Raw genomic sequence first — 25,723 nt, 5'->3', positions numbered from 1 at the left:
ATTCATCATTGATTCTTGATTTTAATTCTTACACTATGGGAGTCTTATTTAAAAAGTTGGGGCCTAATCCAACATGATGGAGATTTGGGCCTTCATTTTTTTTTCCATTAGGTATAAGGTCTCTATGGTGAGAGATAGAGGTTTAATTTCGTTTTGTTACATGTGGATTTCCAGTTTTCCCAGCACCATTTGTTGAAGAGGCTATCTTTTCAATAATGTACGTTTTTGGTGCCTTTGTCTAATATAAGATAACTGTAGTTATGTGGATTAGACTCTGTGTCCTCTATTCTATACCATTGGTCTACCAGCCTGCCTATGTTGGTGCCAATTTCCATGCTGTTTTTGTTACTATTGCTCTGTAGTATAGTTTAAGGTCTGGTATAATGCCACCAGACATCCTATTCTTCCCTGACTTCCACAAGGATATATCCACTGTTTCTACATTCATCATGATGCCGTCTCTAGTTCGAGAAATAACAAAGTTAAGAAGCAGTTAGTCCAAATATATCACCAATAACAATACATAGAAATATGTTTTATTTACAATGGAAGTTTTCATTCATTTCTTTTTATGGAGTGTTTTTTTTAAATATAAACATAATTGTTGAAGAGAGAGACTAAATGTGGCAAAATATTAACAACTGATGCATCTCAGTGAAAAATATATGAAAGTTCTTTGTATTATTCTAGTAACTTAAGGTTTTTTTCTCAAAGTAAAATGATTTTCAAAAAAAGGATGGTAAAACTTCAGAAAATAAAAACACAGGGGATCTTTTGTCATGGTTAGGAGGAATATAGAAAGAATGAATGTTTTAATATGTTGTTTTAAAATTTTAGAGTTAATATATACATTTAAAATGTAAGGATAGGGCTGGGGAATGTAACAGGAGTAGAGCCTTTGCCTAGCATTCACAAAGCCTTGGATTTGATCCCCAGCACTGAAAATAAATAAATAAATAACCCAGAGGAACAAAATTATAAGCTTTGACAGGATGAGAAAAAAAAGTACAGAAAACCAAAAGCCCAATTTATTTGAAAGAATAGAAATTAGTCCAGCTATATCAGTAATCATAATAAATATAAATTCAAATGAATTAAGGATACCTGTTTAAAGACAGAGATTATCTGATTAGATTTTAAAACACTCCAGACTTACATTGAATATTTTGCCCTTATAAGCTACACAGAAACTAAAACTCTTTCAAAAGAAGGAAAATAAAGGAACCCAAAAATGCTATTTCATATACTGATCAAAAGAAAGTGGATATCACTGAATGAACAGCAAACAAAACAGAATTTTAGGCAAAAAAAATGATTTCTAAAAATAAAAAGTGGCATATACATATGGTCAAATTTCCTTCCTGAAAGAGTATATCATGTTCTATTTCCAGTAGCAAAGCCTGAGTATTATTCCCAAAAGTATTCCAATACAGGGCAGTATCAATAATTTGTTATTTGTCAATTAGGTAAACAAAAAGAAAAGATCTTTTCATAGTTTAAATTTGAAGCCATGCTCTCTCAAACACAGAAATCATACAACAAAGCTGATGGTTTTAAATCAATGGCAAACTCCCAGCCAAGGGAGGTAGAAACACTTCTTTTAGGACCCAAGGGGACACTGGGCCACCGTAGGGTAGTGACAGGGGTAAGGGAGGGAGGAAACCTTCCTGCTGACCAGCAGGAAGCCCAGTTCTTCCAGGTTGTCTAACCACTGAGCCCCTGCCCCTGAGGTTGACATCTGCTCATGTGGAACAGATTCCAATTAATTCTCAGCAGCTTATTTAATTTCTATACAGCAAAGTATTTACGTTCTATACAATCACCAGCAAAGCTGTTGGGTGCCCCAGGCACAAACACTTAACAATTCTCTTACAAGAAAGTCTGAAGGACCAATTGCCCTTTGGTTTCACAGAAAGCTTTCATTAAAAACTCGACAGGAATTAGGTGCAGTTAGCAATTTCCAGAGAAATCTCTGCTATATTTTCCCTGAAAACAAAGAAGGGGGGGGGGGGGAAGACAGGATTTTCTATAAAATTTAGCAAAAGGTTACCAAATTTGATGATAACAATTCTTTGAATTTACTGAAAACAAATGAGCGATTAATCCGTGCCAGGCTTTCTGCTGGAGACTTTTACACTGTGTTCTCAGATCTAATTCTCCAAACAAGTCATACTTTAGGCAGCATTATTGTCCTCATTTTACTGACAATCAAACTGAGTGTTAGAGAGGTTAAATTACTTGCCTATTGCCAGACTCTAATAAGCAGATTCATGATTCACATGGAGATGGATGGGTTCACAAAGGTGAACTCTGGGGCAGCCCTGTTATTCATATTATCAGCAGTGTAGTTAAGACTGAAAATAATAGTAATAGTTGTAATTTCTCATTAACAAGCCCGGATCATTTAGGAAACTCTGAAGATGTAATAACATTGTGGGGAAGCATACAGTATGATTAATGCAAGCAGAAACTTTCTATACGTTCTGGAAAAATTCATATGTTCAGTTAACAGCAACAACCACTTCAGCAGAGTAGACAGTTAATCATTCTCAATAATGCTGGATCCAGGAGATATTATTTCCTGACAGGCTGGGCTGCTGGTCCGCATGGTTTTGCTGATACAGCTGCTCCTGCTTGATGCTCTAGAAAGTTTTTTTTGTTTGTTTGTTTGTGTTTTTTTTTTTTTTTTTGATTTATAGTTTGAAGTTAAAATTAGCAGAGTTTTAAAAACAACACAAAAGCCCCATGTGTCTTTCTGTCACTATTGCCTTCATTCTGTCCACATCTTGCCATTCTTTTTGCTTGAGTGGCTAGGATCTAGGTTTGGATCCAGAGAAGATGAAAAATAACCAGGTGGAAATTATTACAAAACCGGACAAGACATTTTAAAGTTATGCAGGAAAAAATGGGAGTTCATAACCCACTTGAATCAAAGTGTGAAATATGATATATCAAGAACTATGTAATGTTTTGAACAACCAACAATAAAAAATTAAAAAAAAAGTTATGCAGGAAAAAAAAATTTTTTTTAATTGCTTTGGTTTCTAGAGTCACTATCAGAATCAGTGAGTAAAGAAAGCAAGACAAACACAAGGATGTTTTTTAGTATTCTATTTGCTTCTCCTGCCACAGCCGCATCCTATTTACTGATGTCTGTATGAAAACAGACCAGGCCTGCTACAGGCCACAAACAAGGTTTCCTTTTATCTGGCACTGCATAGTTCCTAGAAGCAAGGTCCTGATGGAAGAAATCACTCACCAAGGAATTTAGTTTTTGTTGTTTTGTTTTGAAGCATTTCAACCAAACACACACACACACACACACACACACACACACACACCCTCTATGAGAAAAGATAAGTATTCCTTAAATTCTTCTTCAATGAGGGACATTTTTAAAGTGACAAATTCTTACCTGGCAATTCTGAGCCAGATCACTCTCAATGTTATTAATGTTTTTAATAAAAACGAGTAACCTTAGGAATATAAACAATCCTTTAAAGCCTTTTCCCATTTTTGGGTATTATTGTAAATACTTGTGCTATCTCAGGGGCAGTGTTGCAAAAAGGCTTCAGACTTTATCCCCATTATAAAGGTTTTGCTTGCTGCAGCTCCCAGGGAGCTGAGCAAACATAATTCAGGTATGTACTTTGTTATCCCAAAACACATTCTCGGTTGGAAATGTAGTTACATCAATTATATCCCACAGATCACTTTTTCAAAGCCTTATTCTATCCTCACTTTTAGCAAATAATTTACTAAAACAATGAAAAAAATGCAAAATGGCATTGGATTTCACCTCTTTTCTCTTTTCAGTCTACTTGAAGAGTAAGGGAAGAGAAGGCCAGGAAATAAATGGGATGAAGGAGGACCAGCGAGACACCTCACTGAATACAGAGAATAAGTATTAGATCTTTGAATAATCTAGAGTTGACATATTAGAGAATCATTTGCCAAAGAAATGGCAAAAAATAAAATTCTGAAAAGAATGCTCCTGCTTCTTTTCACACTTACTAAACAATTCATAGCATGTGAATAAAAAAAAATTCTGTTCAGAGATTTTACCCAAAAAGTACTATGTAGGTTTCATTAAGATTCCTGACTATTAAATGCTAATTACTCTCAGTGGCAAAGGAAAATACAAATCAATAGTTAATCACATGTTAAAAGAACAGTAAGTTCTTTGATGTTGTTCTGAAAAGAAGCTTCAGCTGTCTAATTCAAGGGATTTTTTTTTTGTAAAGAAAAGGAGAAAGAATGAAGCAGGGAAATAACCCTTTTACTAAAGATCAAGAAGCCAACTGAAGTTCAAATTTGAGTCCCACACCATCCTGTTTTTCAGATAGACAATCATTTTGACATGTTCTAAATCACATGGCATCTCTGACTGGGAAGGATAGGCGAAGACAGGCCAAATCTAAGAAGGGCTGGAGATCAAACACCAGCTAGCTGCACTCAGAACTTCTTGAGCATTAGCCTAGGACTGCAATTAGCTCTGGTATATCATGCTAGAAATTGCTTTCAAGGAACACAGTTCAAAGATCGAGTTTCTCTTTTGCTGTCCATTCACAAATAAGTATTTGCAGAAATTTGACATCCTTTGACATAATTATATAAATAGCACATACAGAATGTCTGTTCAATTTCATAAAGCAAATTTTAATCAAAGTTACACAGATTTCTGAATACTAAGAGCCTGGAGGCTCAAAATAGTGAGAAACATGTTATAATAGTGAGAAATACTATACATGAGTAATCTCTTATCAAACATAAGCATAAGCCTGGCTCTGATTATATTTTTGTATATGAGGGCAACATAAATAGTTTGGTCTTTCTGGAAATTTTAAATCCATTCCTAAACAGAAAAGATATACTCCAGCCTGAGCATTAGATCTCTTAGTCTTCTTGCCCAGTCTTGGCCAAGATCTTAGCATTACTCAACAGCAACTAAAATTTTCAAATCAATTTAAATATCTCTATCCTTGCCAAAACTTTTTATCTACGGAGCTGACTATAAATAATGGTGGGTGATCAGTAAGATTCAAACTGGACCTTCAACTGGGCAATCTCGATGTTATCCGTGGTTTGCATTTTTTAGGGAAAAGAGTTTATGGGTTTGTTCAATTTACTGAACTATGAAACCAAATGAAACGCCTCACCTTGTGATGTCCAAATTCATTCAAAATGCTTCCCAGTTTTCTGGTGTTGCTATGTAATTTTGGGGCAGCAACAGCTGGATGGGGATCCCGCCAATCGATGGACAAGCGGTGATACCAGAGGCGCTGACTTTCCAGAATGTGAGCTGATTTGACACTAGGATCAAAACGATGCACTTCACATCCCTCGTTGGCCATGCTCACCTCAAAATGAGTATCATCGCTTCCCAGCCTGGAGAGGAAGAGGGTAGAAACCAGTTAACAACAACAACAAAATATAGTAAAGCAAACTGTCAGACTACCAGAATGACAGATCCAAGGCCAATTTTCTTAGTCATATCAAACCTTCTCTCTCTCTTTTTTTAAAAAATATGTGTCTAATGAAAACATGAAATAAACTTTCTTTCAAAAAGAAAAAAAAAAGTATTACAGCTCAAAGCCTCTGGATAAAAGACAGAGAAATTATCTGCTCAAAACAGACCAGAAAATCAAGTACTTAAACATGTAGAAGCATAACAGAGTGATTTTTTTTAAAAGATGTAAATCATAGTAGCAATGAGACAAAGAAGAATATTCACTAATCTTGAGATTTTGCTCAGAATATGACAAAAATATAGGCCCCATATTAGTTCCTTGAGGAGATTTGCATTCTACTAATGAGGTAATTTGTCTCCATTCTAATGACCCAAGAGCTGTGTATGCAATTTGGCTTAAAGACTACAGCTGTTTTCTTAGAAATTTTCTTAGAAATGGTGTGTATTTTAAAACGGTTAAAGAAAAAGGCAAATATATGTGGTTCTACTACATCCAGGACACAAGAAGCAGAAGTGTTTCCTTACCTCAATTCACATCCACAAAGAAAAGAAATCATGAATTAATTAGAATTAAGTAACCAATTGGGTACTTACAACATACTGACAAATATTTGAATTTACTCAGAAATATTTCTTATTTAATGGCATAAGAATCATCACTTTGATTAAAGCACTGATTTGAATGAAAAGCATAAAATTAAGCCAGAAAGGGTGATTTTTAAAAAAATCGTGATTATGGCTTCTCTGCCCAAAATACTATAATTACATGTGATTTAGGACAGCAAAAATTCACAGGGTATCCACAATACATTGGCCAAACCTGAATCCAGTACAGAAATACTTTATTCTCCTAGATTCCATTTCAGACTATTGCCTAATTTGGAAATACACAAGTTCGTGGGTAAGAATTATTCTCCAGATTTTACTTAATAAACCTTCAATGTAGACATCCTCCACTAGACATTCTTAGTAGTCTTATTGGCCTCATCCTCCCCCTTCACCCTACTGCCACTGGGATCCATGATGTGTCAAAGAATTAGAGGATTCTCTGATGTCTCTCGATTACAGTTCTTTCAATTCTCTTTGGCTGAAAAAAAAAAACAGATTCAACAGTCCTCTCAAACATGCCCATTTCTTCTACTGTGCAATCCTCCCTATTTTCTATTTCCTTATGAATCCACATAGTTCAGACCACTGTTACTCTACCCAAGTTTCCTCCCATACTTTCTATGACCTAATCTGGGGTGGCAGATTGACTCGCTGGCCTTAGTTCTTTACCCCTCCCTCATCCATGCTACGGCCATGCTCATCTATCCTTTCTGAACCTTGATTTTTTTTTACTTGGTCATGTGACTTCCTTTATGGGAGGAAGTAACAGTAAACCATTTGTGATCCTAGAAATTGAGTGCTTCTGTTTACTTTCAGGTATCATCACAGTGATAAAAAAATTTGCATTGGATAGCTAGCTGGTCTCAAGAAAATATGAGTTATGAGGAGCACAGACAACCCCAGCTAGCCCCCCAGCCTTCCATAAAAAACAGAACTGCCCTTACCCATTTCATCATGAAATAAATCCTCCCAATTGAGCCCAGCCTGGGTCAGCTGAAGCCCGATGACCTGAAGACATATTAGCAGTAATAAATAACAGTGATATTTAAGCCCCTGAGTTTTAGAGTGATGTGTTACACAGCAATAGCTAATTGATATGCCTGACATTAAGTATGAATCCAAGAGTTTCAGCTAAAACTACAAAGCATTTTTCCTTAGCAGATTTGGTTCCATATAGGTGAGAATATTGTAAAAGTTGTCTGTCCCAAATGATTTTTCATCTCATTAAATTTGTTGAGTCTTAGACGGGCAAAGCAGTATTATCATAGGTACGTTAATAAAAGGACAGTTTTGTATCTGCAATTATGTCAAAATTTACTTGTTAAATACAATTTGCATATAAACCCTCTAGTGTAAAAATATGCATACTTTCTTCCTCTGAATTTTCAGAATTTTTTTTCAAGCAAACATTTTATACTCTAAAATATATATAAATATTTATACTTAAGTATAAAATTTATAAGTATAAATCACATATATAATATATTTATATTTATATACCAAATCATATGTATATGTATATATGATTTAAATCAAGACCTAAAAATATCTTAATCATTAAATAAGTCACATACTCTACTATAACTAATTTTTTTTGGCAAGGCAAAAAATTATATATTGATATTATCATTTACAATTTAAACTAATTTCTATAGTTAAAAAATAACAAATACACATAGAAAAAAATCAAATGGCACTAAATACATAAGTGAAAAGTAAGTTTTCTACTATGAGAAATTTTAGCCACTAGTTAATCCATAGATTAACATGATTAGTAGTTATTTGTGTATCTTTCCAGAAATTTTCTACACATACACAAGTATCTTCTATTATAAATTATTATAAGAAAACACATACATATATGGTGGAGGAACTATCTTGCATGACACATTAGATAACATGAAACTATTTATAATTTGTAGTTTTTATTAACTTATGTTACTTTCACTCAATCCATTTAATCTTAAAATATAAATATGTACTTGTATTGAAAAGAAATACACAACACTTAATTGGCATCTATAATTTTTATTTTTATTTATTTGAAATGGTACTTTTTTAGGCTTAAATTAGTCAAGTTTGTGCTAGAGATAAAAGCAAGAGGAAGAATAAATGGAATATACAAAGGTGTCACAAAATATAGTCCAAAGTAGTAAAACCAAGAGTCAAATCCAATCTGATAGTTCTAAGGCATGTGCTCTCTATACTCCACATCACAGCAGGTGAGCACAGGATACAGGTTCATGGAGGGAATATTTATAACCTCAGGAGTATAGAAAATTGTCTGTTACTAGACAGTTAAGCTCCATGAAGAAAAAAGCTTGCTCATTTCTGAATCCCCAGTGCTATGTAGATAAATTATGTTACACAGACTTACAGAATGCTGCCGTGAGTGAAAGAAGACTTTTAGATATGTTCTAAAATTGCCAGAATATACAGCACAATATCCAAACATAGTATATGTGGTGGGCTACATTTTGCTGACTCAATAATGTAAATAAAAATATTTAAAGCGTACTTCTTATGTGCAAGGCACTATATTGAACATAAGGGACAAACAGATAAATTAGTAATGAAGAAAGATTTTTGAACAAATAACTATAATAAAGCAACAACTATTATTTGTAGCAAAGAGTGTACTTAGGGGCTGGGATTGTAGCTCAGTGGTAGAGCACATGCCTAGCATGTGAAGCACTGGGTTCAATCTTCAGCACCACATAAAAATAAAATAAAATAAAGGTAGTATGTCATCTATGACTAAAAATATTTTTTAAAAAGAAGTATTCTTAGTCTATAAGAAAACCATTTTCTGCTGTTATTTAACTGGAAAGATAATTCACTGTTCCTTTTAATTCATACAAATATTTTACTTAACATATATTCCATGAAGCAAGAAGTATAGATCACGTGGCTTCCATCTCAAAGTCTAAGACAGCTGTTTCATTTTCTGCCATCTTTTCTGTATTGCAGCTATTAGGAAAGGTAAAGGGGAAGCCACGGTCACATCTTTCCTCTTGAGGCTACAGCCTAAAAGTTGCACACATCATCACTCCTACTTACATCCCATTGCTCACACCTACACATGGCCACTTAGAGCTTTAAGGAAGGCAGGAAATGCAGCCATCTGCAGGGTGGCCACATGCCCTGCTGACCTTGGGAGTTCTGCTTCCAAAGGAACAACAAGAGAATAGATACTGGGGGATAATCAGCATTTGCTACATACTTTGAATTAAGACTGCAGCTTTTCCTTTCCATTGGGGTGGTAAAATTGTATAACTCATGATAATAAATATTATTCTGCATACATTACTGGTGGAGTTGGAGGTCACAACAAACTTTTCAGCAAAGAAGGCCATTAAACCTAAGAGCTTGTAATACATTCCACTATTGTCATGTATGTAAAAAATAAGTTTGGGCTGGGGATGTGGCTCAAGCGGTAGCGCGCTTGCCTGGCAAGCGCAGGGCGCTGGGTTCAATCCTCAGCACCACATAAAGATGTTGTGTCCACTGAAAACTAAATAAATAAATAAATAAATATTAAAAAGTTCTCTCTCTCTCTCTCTCTCTCTCTCTCTCTCTCTCTCTCTCTCTCTTTAAAAAAAAAAGTTTAAAAAACTAATACTACATATCTTAAAGAGGAAAAAAAAAAACCCTAAGAGCTATTGAAGAAATAGGAAGGAGGCAACTTGATTTTCAATGGTAATGTAGAATATCAGGGTAATCACCTTGGCCATTCTTCTCTGATATCACAGAAACAAACAAGCAAACAACAACAACAACAAAAATAAATAAATAAGGATTCCTGGACATGGTTGTGTGGGTTGTGTACTAAACAATGCTAGGAGGTGCCATTCACTTCAGAATGACCCAGTAATGATTTCCTGGCAGATGGCAGTAAGGCTCTTGGGAGAGGGGTATATTTTCACAAGCTGTACCAGGGTATTCTTTGAACTAGCTTTGGTTGGTGCTAGCAACCACCTACCATTTTATACCACTGAAGGGTAAAAGGGATGGATTGTGGCACTGGGTCAGGTCCTTGGTCACTCTTTTAAAATATCCTTGAGACCATTAAAGTGAGTGACTTTTATATTCCTTGGAATTAAAAATTCAGAGCTTGAACAGATATGCTCAAGACCATTAGCCAGCAGGGAAATACAAATCAAAACCACAGTGAGATACCCCTTTGTGTTCAATAAGATAAAATAATAGGTGTTGGCAAGGATGTGGAGAAAATAGAACCCTCATAGATCACTGGTGAGAATGTAAAATGGTAAACACCCAAGATATGAAAATATGTCCACTCAAAAACTTCTACATGAATGTTCATCTCAATATTCATAATAACCAAAAAAGCAGAAAAAAACAAATGTTCATCAGCTGATGAGTGGATAAATAGAAGGTGGTATATCCATACAATGGAGTATTATTCAGACATGTAAAAGGAATGGAGGTCAGTACATCCACATGGTACAATGTGGATGAACTTTGAAAATATGATGCTAAGTGAAAGAGAACAGTCACTAAAGGTCATATATCCTATGATTCTATTTACATTAATGTCTAGAATAGGTGAATCTACAGAGACAGAAAACAGAATAGTGTTTAAAACTGAGGGTTGAGGGTTCAGGAGATGATGGCTGCCAGGGAGATTGGGAGTAACTGCTCTGAGGTATAGGGCTTCTTTTGAGGGATAATGAAATGTTCTAAAATTTTCTGTAGTGGCTAGAATATCATTGGATTATACATTTTAAGTATGTGAATTCTATTTCCATAAAGCTGTTTAAATGTTAAAAAACAGAAACCCAGAGCCGATATAGGGAAAATTTTAAACCCTCATCATTGAAGGAAGAGGGGTTAAAAGAGGTCAGGCAATTACCATTTTCCCAGAGCTTTCAGTACTCGTTCTCCAACCCAATAGGAGCCAGAGAATCTGGCCAAAGGATTATCCTAATCTCCACAATGCTACTATAAATGGGGGAGAAATAGGTTTTGCAAAGCATAAATGACCCATAATAGTGTATGAAATATTTTGTAATTATTTATTTTTGTTAAATAACATGGCAGCAAGCGCTAAGATTTTATCCGAAACATATTCTCAATAAGGACATCATCACTTCTAAGGAGGTGAAATGGATTCTGGGGGAATCTTCCTCTCTTTGCATACAGTGCACAGCTATTATAATTTTGCATAGGCAGATATTCAGTACATCTATGGATTTGCAAGTTCATGGAGGGTGATTAGGGAAAACGATCTAAAAACAGATTTGGGGTGCCCAATTTTCTGATTCCTCCTTCACATTTACTATGCTAACACCATTCCTGCTGTCTTAATTAAACTACCGTAAGACAAAAATGTTTGGCTCTGAAGCTCATTCACTCTTGAAACACTCACAGCAACCGGAAGAGCCAGATTTTCTACATAAAATATTGGCTCTTATTGCCTAAGCATGTGTCACTTACGAAATCTTCTGTCTTATGCGAAGAATTTTATGTCTTGCAAACAAATACTACCACCTACCACAGAACTAAAGAAGAGATGGTGCACCCCCGTGCTATCTCAGTTTTTCCCTTTCACATCCAGCTCTACCCCTAAAATATAATCTTTGCCATGAAAAGTAAAATAGGTGATATTTCCCACTTTATCTACTCTCCTCCCCGGCCCTCCCCACCGGTGCCTGAAATCTCTCCTGCACCAAGGACACGTGAAGACCTGCAGGGAAGACGCCACCTGAGGTTTCCAGGTGCACAACGTTATCCTCCACATCCACAGCCTCTCCTTATTTCTCTTCTCTTTTCCTTTCCTATAATATTTACCTTTCTTCTCACTCCCTTCCCCTGTCTTCACTGGTCAAAGCCAAAAAGGGATCCTATTTTAACTTTCAATGGAACACCATCAAAGTTCCCTGGACAAAATGTCCTTCACATTAATTCTGGAATAAAACATCTTAACTCCTGGTGAGGAAAATTCACCACCAGAGAGACAGTAGGGGGGACACCTGCTTTAGCTATTGTGGTGGAGGAAAGGCAGATGTAGGGCTGCTGGTCTTTGTTTTCTGACTGCTGTGTCCTCCTTCCAGGAAGGTCACCCCTGCATCTTCAGTTTGTCCGGGAATTACTGGGCCCACAACGGCGTGTTCTTCTTGCTGCCTCACCTCGGGGGTTTGCAGCACATGCCCCCATAGGTAGGGGCCACATGACTCACCACCTGTCCTCCTCACCTATCATGCAACTGTCCCAACACTCCCAGATGCTGGGATAGAGCCCACATTTCCTGCCACCGCCCTTGATTTTGGGACCACCACTTTGGGTCCAGGTCTTCTCAGCATCAGTTGAGATGTCCTCAGCCAGCTATCTGCTTGAGCCGCCAGCATGTGATTCACCTCAACGGGAGGTGCTTTTCTGGATCCTGATCCTAAGTCACAAGCCAATCAACATTATCACTCATGATCCCAGCATCCTTTTTCAGCCATCAAAAATATTTTCTTTGGTTTCCATCAAATATTGACCATTCTAGTCTATTCATTCCTTTTCTCAGTGGAGTTCAAATGCCCTCATCTGCTCTTAACAAAGTTGATTTTGAATGGTAAAAATTGAAAGAAAAGTAAGAAACTACCTTTTTATCTGTACTAATCTGAAACCTGACTATAGATCCATCTTAATCCCACAGTTTTGAAATATAAGAAAAAAGAAATTTAATGTTTTCCCCTAAAAACAACTTTTCAAGTTTTATTTTACTCAGTGATATGCTTTAAATGAAATTATTCTAGAGAGTAAAATACTAAGTAAAATATAAAGGCATTTCAGAGCAGAAAACAGGACCAAGCTGAGATTTCCAATTTGCATGCAGTACTATGCAATTATTTTTTGACCTACTTTCATACATCTTTAATATGACATAAAATAAACTCTGCTGTCACAACTTCCCATTCTTCCTACAGTCTTAAAGCTGAGCCAGTGGACTCTCAGGAAAACAGCTCAATTCTAACCATCTGTCTCAGCAGCTCATCATCTAAACCAAGCCTTCAAATTCAGCGAAGAGCTTCCCTCCCCAGCCTCCTCCCCTCGGGCTGTCATTTACATAGCAAACATGTATTGAGTGCCTACTGTGTGCCAAGCCCCACCAATAGACACCTACAGTATATCTTCATTTTTTTTTTTTTTTAGAGAGAGAGAGAGAATTTTTCAATATTTATTTTTTAGTTCTTGGCAGACACAACATCTTTATTTTATTTGTATGTGGTGCTGAGGATCGAACCCAAGGCCCCACGCATGCCAGGCAAGCGCGCTACCACTTGAGCCACATCCCCAGCCCCAATATATCTTCATTTAACCCCATATGTATCCAATATCTCTAAATTCTTTCTGGATCTTTTCTTCTTTTAATCCACCATGACTAGTAATTCTTGTTTGTTATATTTGATAGCAGTTGTGATCCTTTCTGCATCGGCACCTTTGGAGAGTCCTCCTCATTACCTTTGTCTGTTCCTAACCCTGACCACCTATGATTCTGGTTATCTGAATGTACACCATAGAGGTAGGTAATAAAAATCAGAAGTGAGGAACAGACATGTGATATTAGTGTCCCAAGTACTTTTTGAAAAGGACTTCAATGGTCTAGCCTGAGAACCTATATATTTCCTAACAAAGAGTCTTTTGGAAAAGGTGTTTTAGCAGAAATAATTTCTTCCTGCTTTTTCTTTTGAGACACATTATTTGTAAGTTCAGAACCATTTATAAACATACCGATATATTTGATGAAATAACCTCATTTCTTTATGTTCATGCATTTACAAAAAGCTCTCTAGCCAGGTATGGTGGTGCACACCTGTAATCCCAGGTGTGCTACACCATATTCATTCCTTTTCATTCATTTTTCATTCACCATATTCATTGGGAGGCTGAGGCAGGAAGATCATGAATTCAAAGCCAGCCTCAGCAATGTAGCGGAGGTCCTAAACAACTTAGCAAGATCCTGTCTCAAAATCAGAAATAAAAAGGACTGGAGGTGTGGCTCAGTGGTTAAGCACCCTTGGGTTCAATTCCTGGTAACAAAACAAACAACAACACACACACAAAAAAAAAAACCCCAAACACCTCTAAATTCATTTGTACATATAGGTCACTTTCCACCTGAATAACTGAACATCCATCTTTCTATTTTGACAAAATTACATAGTTTTCATAAGAGTCTCCTTTATTTTTTAAAATGTATAAAACTATACTTAGATTTATCATTGGTTGTTATAGTTTGGATCCCTCAAAGACTCATATGTTACTGTTCCCAATGAAGTAATGTTCGGAGGTAGGGCTTTTAGGACATGATTGGATTATGAGTGCTCTGACCTCATTATTGGATTAATTCCTGTGATTGATTAGTCATTTGAATGAACTATTTGGAAACCATGGAAACTAGAGGCCACAAGGCATGGTTGGAGGAAGGTCACTGGGGGCGTGCCCCGCAAGGATATTTCTTGTTCCTGTCCCCTTTTCCCACCCACTGTCTACTTCCTGGCCTCCATAATCCAAATGGCTTTCTTCTGTCATGCCCTTCCACCATGATGTTCTGCCTCAACTCAGGTGCCAAGTAAGTAATGGAGCCAGCTGACTGAAACCATGAGCCAAGATGAACTTTTCCTCCTTTAAGTTGTTTATGTCAGGTATTTTGGTCACAGCAATGAAAAGCTGACTAACTCATTGGAACCAAACATAAAAATCCAACAGTACCCATTATTCATCTCGGGTCTCTCTTAACCGTGTATAAAATTTCTAACATACTCTCTTTTTCTAGCTATATTCACTAATATTCTGTCTTTATACTTTAAGGTAGTCTAATTCTCACTGGAAACTATTGGTTTCATTAAGAGGGTCATCCTCATGCTGCCAGCTTACTACCAGCAAAATGGGAGAGAAAGTGGCCCTGGTAATTTGCCTATGCCCACAATTTTACAACAGATCAGTCTGAGACAGTGGCATATGGCAAAGCATAGCACCTGTATACATTGCAGAGTCAGAATTTTGTGTTGCTGAAAAAGTCATAAATGTCTGCAGGAAAATTTCCTTCTGCTATTTAAAAAAAAAAAGTATTTACCCTAAAGAATAGAGGCGGCACTGCTTGCTGCGGATTTGATGAGCTAAGCCAAACCTGTCATCAAGACACACCAACCAGGGCTTCTTGGCAGAGCTGGAGTCAGTAGCCAAGCCGTCTGTACTCATGTGATCACATGCAATCTGTAAGGATTGGAAATCAATATGAATAATTTTAAAATGTTAGATGATAAATGTTAGGTAGAGACTTATTGCTTCCCTGGTCTCTGAAATTCTTAATAGGAGAGTTATGTCCTCCACTTCTCACTATTCCCCTCCCCAGGGAACTACATGGCTGCTGTAAAATGTTCAGAGGAATTTCAATTACATACCAGATAATAAGTAACCTCAAGGAAACTCAGAGCAGGTTTGAAGGGAAGTTAAGAACTGCTGTCGCCATTTGTCTTGAGAGCAAATCAGAAGCAGAGTTGGGAGTGGTGTCAAGAGGCTTTGCAGAGGTGCATTGGTCTTGGAGAGTGGACAGAAGTTGACAGAGAAGCTCAGACCAAGAAGGATTCCAGACACAGAGGACGGTGCAGACAATGTCCCTACTGTGAGACATGCAATACAACTACAGACACAGACCTCAGAGGGACACTGGCAAGGTTATCTAGTCCTTATTTCAGGCAGATAAGGTGGGGCCACTAAGGTCAGAAAGGCGGCCTGTGTTATCCAAGGTAGACAGTTGATCACAGGTCAAGCGAAATTAATAGGCAGTCCCTGCTGATAAGATGGTATTCTGTGTGATAAGGTGCCCTAATGAGCTTCCTCCTGGGAGAGAAGGGCAAGAGTTTCAGGCAGAAGGCCCTTCCCCAGCTAACCAAAGCATTTCTTTTAACTCATCCATCAAAATTAGATAAGAAAACCAAAAGCAATGTGGGTGTAAGTCAAGCAAAAGTTAGTCTCAAATTCCAAGGGCACATTAAGCAAATGTACTTCATGAGGGATGCTGACTTGTGTTTGAGGCCAGTACAGTTTACATGGCTGAAGCTGTTAGAATGGCCAAGAGATGCACCTTGCTGAGCAGCAGTGTCCCCCTTCCCATTCCTCAAAGCTCGCATAGTTGTCAAGATGCTCCATGACACAGCAGCTCCTGCTGTCACACCAGAGACAATCAGACCACTCCAGACACAAAGGATACTTTCAGGTTTAATTCATTGGAAAATATAACAGCAAGTGATTTTCTTTAGATGATATTCTAAGCTTGCCTAATCTTTTTATTTGACTGATTTTCCAAAGTTCTAATCTAAGAAAAGCATATCATGGGAAGCCTATTCAACTAGTGCAGCAGCTGCTCTGCTTGTGCTCTATGAGGGCTCTAGCAAAATCATCCTGGAGATATTTATCAGCCATTGTGACAGAATCTTCAACGAGGATTTAGGAATCTCAGAGGAAAGCTGAAAAAGCAAAACGTGAGGTGTTCTTTTTCCCTTTCTACTTCTCTCTCTCCGACAACTGTTTAAAGGGGAAAATACCAATACAAAATGGAATTTAATTTTCTCTCAAGCAACTACTACAGAATATATTTATTAACTGAGTGCATTAGCATCTTAATTTGTGTAATTCATCTTTACTAGTTTCCCATAGAGAAATGGAAATTATGCTTCTGCTTGCCCCCCCCCCTCCTCTTCCCCACTCACCCACCCAAAGGCAGGGAAGTTTGCTAATCTAATTAATCAGAGCTCAATGTGCTAACTGAGCCCTGATCTTCTAGTGGGCTCATTACCATGCCTGAAACACGGGCATCTTCATTACTGCTCTGCCCCATGCCCTGCATTTAGCAGGAAGCTGATTAGCTCAGGGCAGTTCTGTGTGACCCCACATACCATGCCTTTACCACAGGAGCCTGAGCCATTGCTCCATCTAGGACAGCTTCCTGGAGTGTTTTTTTTTTTTTTTTCCTAAAGTGGTAGGATGATTCCCATAGCGATTGTCCTTTGTGGGTGCTTCTCCCTAAGAACCTTCTTAATGACAGATAGGATATGGATGTTCACAGGCCTTTGTATATAGTTCCCTTCTCCACACCATCAAAATCTAACCCTAGCCTCTTCCACAGAGTTTCCTAAGGTGTGGTCCACCTGCATCAGAATCACCTGTGAGGTACTTTAAAATGCAGTTTTCTGGGTCCCACTCCACATCTGCCAAAAAGAACCTTTGAGACTGACACCTGGGAATGTGCATTCTATTAGGCTCCCTGGGCTGATTCTTATGCAGACAGTCCTGCAAGGTTACTGGAAGGTTTGGCCTTTTGTAAAATCCAGGGAAATGTTCCAAATTGGTCTCACATTTGCCTTAGTGAATTAAGGCAAGAAGCTATACGTGGGCCAAGGCTTTCATCTGCAAACAACACCTTTCTGACCTCGCCCCTAACAAAGGGCCAACAGGGTAGGTAGGTACCAACAATTAGTCAAAGGCCTCCAACTGTCAGGTATGAAGGGTCAAGGAGGCTTCGAGATCACCCTGCTCCTCCTTTGTCCATGCCAGGCAACTGGATTTTATCTTATTGAAGATAATACTTTTTCTAATTAAGCATTGCTTCTTATTCTAAGATTTCATCTTGCACAGACATATCCCTGTAAAAGAGAGAGATTCTTTTCCATTCAATCACTCTGATAACGTGCCCTCTTCTTTTTCTTAGCTTTAAAATAAAACACAGGGATTATCTAGTTTTAACCATTTATTAACCATCTCATTGACAGACATGAGCTTTTGAAAACAACTAGGAGTCCTCCATAAATTCTGCTCCTAAAAATTAATTAAATATTGATTTTCTCAAACTTTCTAGTTAAGATTTATGGCCAGGGCTTCAATAAACTCTCTTGCAAGCAAAATAAGTGAGGGCAGCAACTTCAAGCTAAGCTTTAACTCAAGTAATTACGTTCTCTGTCTGCCTAATACCCCTTCTAATTTTAGCTATATAAAGAGAATTAGGCATGGACAAGGGAAAACAAACTCCAGAAAAGAAATTTCTTGATTTTTTTTTTAGTTATTTAACTGAAAGGGCTAATTTATTTTCATTTCATTTTGTATCCCAAAAGCTTGAATAGTATTTTTGCCAACTCATAAGTAGAATGTAGAACCCTTAAATCTGGGGACTTTTAGCAAGAATCACTTCAATGATCAACTGTATGTTTATATACAGTCCCATTATTTAAAAGGCTCAAGGGTATTGTATTTCTGTTGTTTTTATTCTGGTGTATGTGTATGTGTGTGTATGCACATGCAGCAGTAAATATAATAGATGCCATTGCTGTGATGTTGTAAAGTTATAGTCTGAATATTCAGAGCCTGAACTGAACTCAGGTTGTCTTTATATGTGTAGATAATTACATAAATAGATAAATAATAGAAAGAAAAACAGGGCAACTTTAAAAATACATATTTTTTTCTTTTTCTAAGCCACTATTGCTTAGATTCATTTCACACAGCAAGGCTTGCTTCCTGGAGGCATATGGTTTGGGGGTTGCCATAAAAAGCTATATCTGGAGCCTTCCCTCAGAACAGAGCACTGTATTTATGATTTAACCATTTCTGGTTAGCAGCAGACAGTATCATCATTGACTGTGGAACCCTGCATATAAATCATTATCATATATATATATATATATATATATATATATATATATATATATATATGCCTAATTGGACTGAACTCGATGTTTTACACCTTACAAAAATACCACATCCTTTGGTGTTTCATTAAAAAAAATGAAATATTGAGGCTCTGGAGGCTAAGACAGGAGGATTGCAAGTTCAAAGCTAGCCTAAGCAACTTAGCAAGGCCCTAAGCAACTTAGCAAGACCCTGTCTCAAATTAAAAATAAAAAAGGGCTGGAGATGTGGCTCGGTGGTTAATTACCCCTGGGTTCAATCACTGGTACCAAGGAAGGAAGGAAGAAAGGAATCAAGGTCACTACAGTACACAGTACAGGCCCAGGATCATGCCTATGGCTATCTAATGCTATGCTGTCCTGTGTGCCCTGTGTCTCTATTCCCAAGTTCCCTTGGCCTAGGATGCCTTCTTCATTCATCTGTCCACCCTCCTGTTTACCAGTATGTGTGTGTCGTGGGGGGGTGGTATTTAGTATTCCAGAGCCTAGCACACTGCTGGCCAGGAGCAGGTGCTCAAATACCTGCTGCATTGATGCATGGATAAATCAAATCAACAATGAACACATCAAATGCCAGTCCTCACTCTAGAAGTTTGAACACGGATTTGAGGGAATTAATTTTCTTTCTTAATTTTGAAAAGCAGCATAAGAGAATGGGGGTGGAATTCACTTTAAGTACTTTCAGAGACTTTTTTTTCCCTAGCCCATTATGACTCACTACTGCTAACTGAATTTTTTTCAGTAACAGTGACTCTAATATTCTGCCAGTTTTACAGAATTTCTTTGTCAAGATGAGCTCTAAATGAGGCATAAGCCACAAAACCAGTCACAAAGCTCTGCATTACATAGGGAAGTGGAGGGAGCAATAGTTAGCAAAAGATTCAGGTACAGAACCACTTACTGTTATTTCTGATGGCTCCCACCTCCTGGCCTCTTAGTAACCTAGAAGTGCATCAGAGCACAGTACTTTGCCTGGATAAAATGGCTCTTGATTATAAAACCAGTGTGTGGTCTAGAATCTTATCTCATTCTTTCTAGAGGATAAAAATCCTTCTAGTGAACTTTGAATAAGTTCAGGACATGCTATTTCAAAATATGCCCAGCTGGTATATTGATTACTCCAAGCTGAAATCATTTAAGTAACTGTAACTTCAGCAAGGAGCATTTGGACTGTTTTTCCTACATGCAGCAAGATATAAAGATTCTTTGGGAAAAGATGTCTTTTCCATACCATGGCCAGAAAAGAGTCTTGATCACCAGAGGCTAGTAATTGGGACTGCAATGTAAAGGAATAAACAAACTATTTAAGGTAATCCCTATCTTCCACCAGCTTTTGCATCTACCATCACTACCTCTTTTGGAAGCATCTTGAGAAACTACTGCCCTATTCCAGATATCCATTTATCCTGTCATTCCTTCACAAGTTTATTGTTCTTTGTCTTAAAGAAAAAAGCATCATGCTTTGGTCATTTTGGGGGATCTTCTATTATGAAGATCCCCGTGTACATGTAAATTTAATAAAACTTTTATGCTTTTCTCTTATTCATCAGCTCCTATATTAATCGGGATCCTAGAACCAGCCAGAGTGCATGTGGGAACCAGAGTGCATGTGGGTGGAGGAGATCTAGCTCTTCCTTACAGCGTCAGCAGACAAGTCTCTCTTATTGCACTCATCGAACTGAATAATAAGTATGCACTCATTTATCTGCCTTCACAATTCATTTGTTAGCTCCTTGAGGGCAGAGATTATATTCCCAGGGCCTAATGCAGTTCCTAACATGTTGCAAGTATTCAGAGACCCTTGCTTCATGACAATCCTATTTTCTCTGCACAGGACACAAGATCTCTGCACAAGATCACAGAACTGGGAGAGACATTAGAACCAATTTAATCCAATCTCTATTTTTTTTCAAGCCCGAAAATCAAAGGAAAAGGAAATTGCCCAGGGTTCCAGCATCAGACTACATCACATCAGAGGACATTACTGCTTTTTTTTTTTTTCTTGTCTTCCCCCCACCCACCCAGAATTTTTCCTCTTTCAGACCATGGCTCATGAGAGGAATCTGAAATGACCATGGCATGCCTCAAGATCATCTTCTAAGTAAATATGCCTTGTATAAGTTAGTTAAGATGCCTTAAAAAGGGAATTTGGAGTCTTACACTCAGTAAATTAATTTTGGAGGGTGAATCCCATCGTTCTCAAATTCAATTTATAAACTTAACACCTCTCCTTTTTCTCTGAGGCCTTTAAGAGCCTTTTAAAGTCATCATTAAGAAGTCTAGCTTCCTATCTTTCATGTAAAGCCAAAGTGTAAAATTAAAATTTCAGTATTTTAATTAAGTCTGCATAAGTCCACCCAATTAACTTGCAGCAGCAAAATAAGATGAAATTATGTAAAGCACGGGGACTAATTCATCATTCCATCATCCACAATTAATTCCACAAGCTTCTAATTCCATGTTTGGGTGACAGGTATTAAAATCTCTATGATTGTCTAACTGCATCATATGAGAAACAGGACTTTATTTTATCCCTAAACCAGCATCTCAAAGACCAAGAAATATATTGCTTCCCACAGATGAAAAAAAAAAAAGCTTTACTGATAATGAGGTTCAGGAGGAGGAGAAATGTGCCAAGAGCCAGTGGGATGAAGGAAAGAAAAAGAATCCAGGATCCCCAGGCCCAGGCCACCTCCAGACCCTCGGGAAGTCCCCCTGTGCTCAGCTCCCTGGCAGTCAGGGTTCTTAAATTACTAGCACTTCATAGTTCAGGGCTAAGTGTCTCTTGGGCCTAGATCTCCTCTTATATCTGCCTTTTTTCCCAGGATCAGGCAACTTGAGAACGGAAACCTCCTGATTAACGTGTCAAGAGCCATAGACTCCCCTTAATGGACAGTCTTTTCGCCTGCTCGGGGCACTGACTCAGCCTGGAGCTAGGCCGGAGCTGCCACTGTGTGTTAAGTCACTAATAAAGGCTGTTACTCAGTAATGATTTAAAGTGCTCCGAGGAGAGGGAGACTTTGGATTCATTAACTTCTCATCCTTCTGCCTCAAAGACTCCTCTGCTGTCTTGCCTACTTCATCCCTGGCTGCCAGGCATCTGTGGCAGAGAAGTGAAAAGGCAAATGCTTCCAAAGGCAAACCGGAGCTTGAGCCTCCAGATGATGGTGTTGTTTTGTGACACACATGACTGCCTACTCACAGGGACGAATCTGTCACTTCAAATGGTTTTCCAAAGCAATTTTCTAAAGTGGATCTTTAAAACACTTTGGGATGAATCATTAGAACATTTCAGGTTGATGAGACTCCTGGAGGAAAGAAGAAGCCCGAGCAAATGGAAGGCACCTCATCTTCCTCCAAGAGAGTGGATACATTTAAGCAGCAACACCTCAGAAATCAGGTCCCTGTCAAGTCCCTATCAGGAGTCACTCAGAACCTCCCTACCCATCAGGAACTTAGGTTTCAAAGGGGCGATCAATATTTGAGCCTCAAACACAACCTGGGTGGTGCTGATGTATTGCAGGAACCTCAAGGCTTCTTCATCCAGGGACTGAGCAGGGCCTGCCCAAGGCTGGAGCTCTATATGCCACCGGGGACCCTGTGAGAGACAGAGAACATAGTGTGTAAGGAATGAGGAGCATGGCGGGGTGGGGAAGAGTACCAGATATGATCAGGCTGTCATAACAAGCACGTGTGCACGGAGGCAGCAGGGGGGTCATCTGTAGCTGCTGCCATTAAGGCCACATCAGTCACAAGGAGACAAATGAAGCCTGAGAAAGCCCAGTACCAAAGGTAAGCAGAAGACTGCAAGAGCTCGGGGATTGTCTGAGCTTCTGATAAAAAGCAAACTCCACTTGTCCCTTAACTGTGACTTTATGTTATCTGATGCCAATCCCCATTTGGAAGAAAAAATCCCCAATCTACTATGGTTACCTAAGTTTAGAGCTCCCTAAGGGCTAGTTTTTTGTGTTGGCGGTACCCTAAGGCTAGAATCTCATCTTTGTGGGGAACCAACACTCAGGCACTTGGTCATTTTCCTCAGCCCAGGGAGATGGGGTGACGCCACCTAGTGGCTGAGCTCATGCACATGGGGGTGAGAACCCAGGAGCTGTCCCCACCAGGACCAGAATTTTGGCTTTCTAGTACTATGATGGGGCCCTCACCTTTTAGCAAAGAATACAAGGTGCTCTCCCACAATTGGTAGTTTGGGATGAGCCCTAGGGCCCCCTTTTGTACCAAGGATAGGTAGATGAAGGACAGGGGTGGGTGGCAGTGGTTTAGTTCCCACAAAAGTGGGAACTCCTCCAGTCAATAGGACACACAGGTGATGATGTCCTTGCTAGACAGAGCCTGAAGCTCCTCACCTGTAGTTGTCACCACCTGGAGACCTCCAGGAGGCTCACTGTGATTCCAAGGGATGGGAGGGTTCAACCTGCAGGGCAGGGCAGGGTTGTGGGGTCAGGAGAAGCTCCAGCAGCTGGCAGGATGAATGTCCAGCATCAGGGACATCTTCAGGGGTCATGGCACTGGGGTTCCTGCAGAGTGGCCACTTAAACCTCCTTTATGATGAGGAGGGGCACGGGAGGGTTCTGGGGACAAGATAAGGGGAACACTCACATATACACATTGTCCTCTGGGTGGGTGTTGTGACAGCAACTGCCTGTACCCAAAAAAGAAACGTCTGCACAGCCTGTCAGTACAAATGTGGTTGGTGGCCCATGAAGGGGGTGGCCTAGGTGACTTGAGGTTAAATTAAAAACAAGAAGTCAGGGAGGAGCGAGCAGGTTCATCAGTGTGAAGCCAGGTGTCTGGGCTCAGGGAAGAGAAATCCTCTTCCATGTGAGGGTCCAAGATACTTGCAAACATTCTGGAAATGATGAAGTGTTGCCCAGGTTAGGCAGCATTAGACACATGTCATCACAGAGTCCCAGAGCCCACAACCTTTGTGACCTCTCGGCCTATGCGCCCTTTGTCATGGCTAAGCACCATGCTCTAGATCCAAAGAGCCTCCCTGGCCTCCTGCAGGCTGCCTTTTTCTCAGGGATCCACAGGCAGGACTGACCTCATAGGCGGGTCCCTGTGCAGGCACAGGAGCGCCGTGCTTGGTTTATCTCTCTGCTGATGCTGCCCTAAAATTCTTCATAATTTTTGAACAAGAGGCCCCGCTTTCTCCTTTTACATTGGGCTCCACAAATTATATAGCCACTCTGCTCCAAGGGGTAGCTTTACTGGGAGGAGAGCCTTGTCTTTTATCTTTTCTGGCCCTCTGAAGGTTGAAGAGGCAGAGACTGGGGTCAGAGAGAGCAAGAGCTAATGTCTTGGCAGAGTATCTTGTGTTCCAGCCCCTTCGTTCTTCTTTCCTTCTCTGAATTAGATGTTGATTACCAATCTCAAACAATATTTATTGAGCATCAGCCATTTTGTGCCAGGCACTGGTAAATACAGGTCTGAATAAAACCTGGACCCTTAAAAAAAGGCACCCCAGTTAGGAGGGGGAGTCAGATATGTACAAAAGAATTTCAATAAGGAAATTTGAAAATATTCAGGAGAGTCATTCTATTCAGGAAACTCTAGACTTCTGAAATCACAAATTATAAATACATTTAAACACAAATGCCTCCTCATTTTTTCTTGGTCACATTCTACCCAGAGGGCCACAGCAGTTGTCACAGCAACACAATGCTCCACAGGCCTGTAAGAGTGGGGTCTAAAAGCCTCCCACGCACTGTCATGGGGCCACTCACAAATGCCCCTAGCATCTGGCCCAGGAGCCTCTTGATGGAAATGATGGAGTTCACATGTCTGGTTTTTCTCTAAATCAGGGGTCAACAAACTTTTTTTCTATCATGGGTCAAATAGCAAATATTTTAAACTTTGCAGGCCATACGGATTCTGTTGCAACCCCTCATCCCCTGTCATAGCTCAAACGCAGCCACAGACAGTAAGTAAACAAATGGTCGTGGCTGTGTTCCAATAAAGCTCCATTTATAAAAACAGGCCGCAGACTGGATTTGGCCTGCGAGCTGTAGTTTGCTGACCCCTGCTCCAGTTGATTCTAATTTGGAGGTTGGCTGGCCTAGGAAAGAGCATTTATTTGAAATAATGCAAGGGAGATTGACTGTGATACTTATATTAAACCAACTTTTTCATCTGGGTGAGTTGGGCAAATATCAGAGTCCCAGCAGGGTACTGGAGACCTGTGAACTGGCTAATTGGGGAGAATTTCACAAAGAGACTACTTACAAAGGGGTGGGCAGGGTTAAGGAAACCAAGAAAGAATAATGCTATACCTGTGGCTGGTAACCCAGAGAGCCTTTACCTGCCCTAGGGAGAACAATACGGAAAGAGCCTTTCACAAAGGAACACAGCCAGTCCATACAGACTGTGCTCTATCTCACCTGCCAATCCCCTGCCTCCTGCCTTCTGCTGGCCAAACCCAAAGGGAACACAGACCAGAGGGAGGCTGTGGTTGGCTCATGCAGTCATCTTCCCAAGGTTAGAGAAGGAGGAGCAGGGTGGAGATCGGACCTGGTTGGGCAAATAGAAGATCTCCTGGGCAGCTTTCTTTGGAAAGAGGAGGTAAAGTTTGACCAAGGAGTCATTCATTCATTCAGCAGGAATTTGTGCCTTAGGCCAGGCTCTGTGTTATGATTTAATATAGAACATGGCTGTGTCAGCCAATAAACGCAATGAAGTGATCAGGGGCTCTGACAGAAACCTCTATAAGGTACAATAGGGGGCACAAAGAAATTGAGCACCTGAGGATCTTTCTATAATAAATGCCAAAAAATTTACAAATATAGTCCATGGGAAATAGTCTTCACTACTTCGAAGCTCAAAAGTCAAAGTTCTTTCTAGCACCATTAAAGGGATGCCTTAAGTACAATAGCAGCATTTAACAAGGCTTACACACAAAAGTAAATTCACAGATCAATAACTCTGAATCCAT

At 39.2% G+C, this 25,723-nt stretch overlaps 1 protein-coding gene across 2 annotated transcripts in view; it reads right to left on the bottom strand.

The window, feature by feature from the left end:
- Nucleotides 1-25,723, bottom strand: part of Mettl24 (methyltransferase like 24) — a 107,440-nt gene that overhangs the window by 41,178 nt on the left and 40,539 nt on the right. The window contains exons 2-5 of one of the 2 annotated variants that reach the window (XM_046430005.2): nt 22,274-22,372; nt 15,168-15,307; nt 5,160-5,388; nt 1,007-2,817 (exon numbers count right to left, since the gene is read on the bottom strand). In XM_046430005.2, the coding sequence (XP_046285961.1) occupies nt 2,713-2,817; nt 5,160-5,388; nt 15,168-15,307; nt 22,274-22,372 (573 nt within the window). In that variant the 3' untranslated portion in view covers nt 1,007-2,712. Of the gene's footprint in view, nt 1-1,006; nt 2,818-5,159; nt 5,389-15,167; nt 15,308-22,273; nt 22,373-25,723 lie in introns of those variants that run through there. The other variant, XM_046429997.2, reaches the window with a different exon arrangement.

Source organism: Marmota monax, unplaced genomic scaffold (assembly GCF_021218885.2).
Source record: "Marmota monax isolate L192 unplaced genomic scaffold, Marmota_monax_Labrador192_F-V1.1 WCK01_AAM20220418_F8-fsc00013, whole genome shotgun sequence".
NCBI lineage: Eukaryota > Metazoa > Chordata > Mammalia > Rodentia > Sciuridae > Marmota > Marmota monax.
Note: the sequence above shows the minus strand (reverse complement) of the source record. Positions and strands in the feature narration are given on the sequence as shown.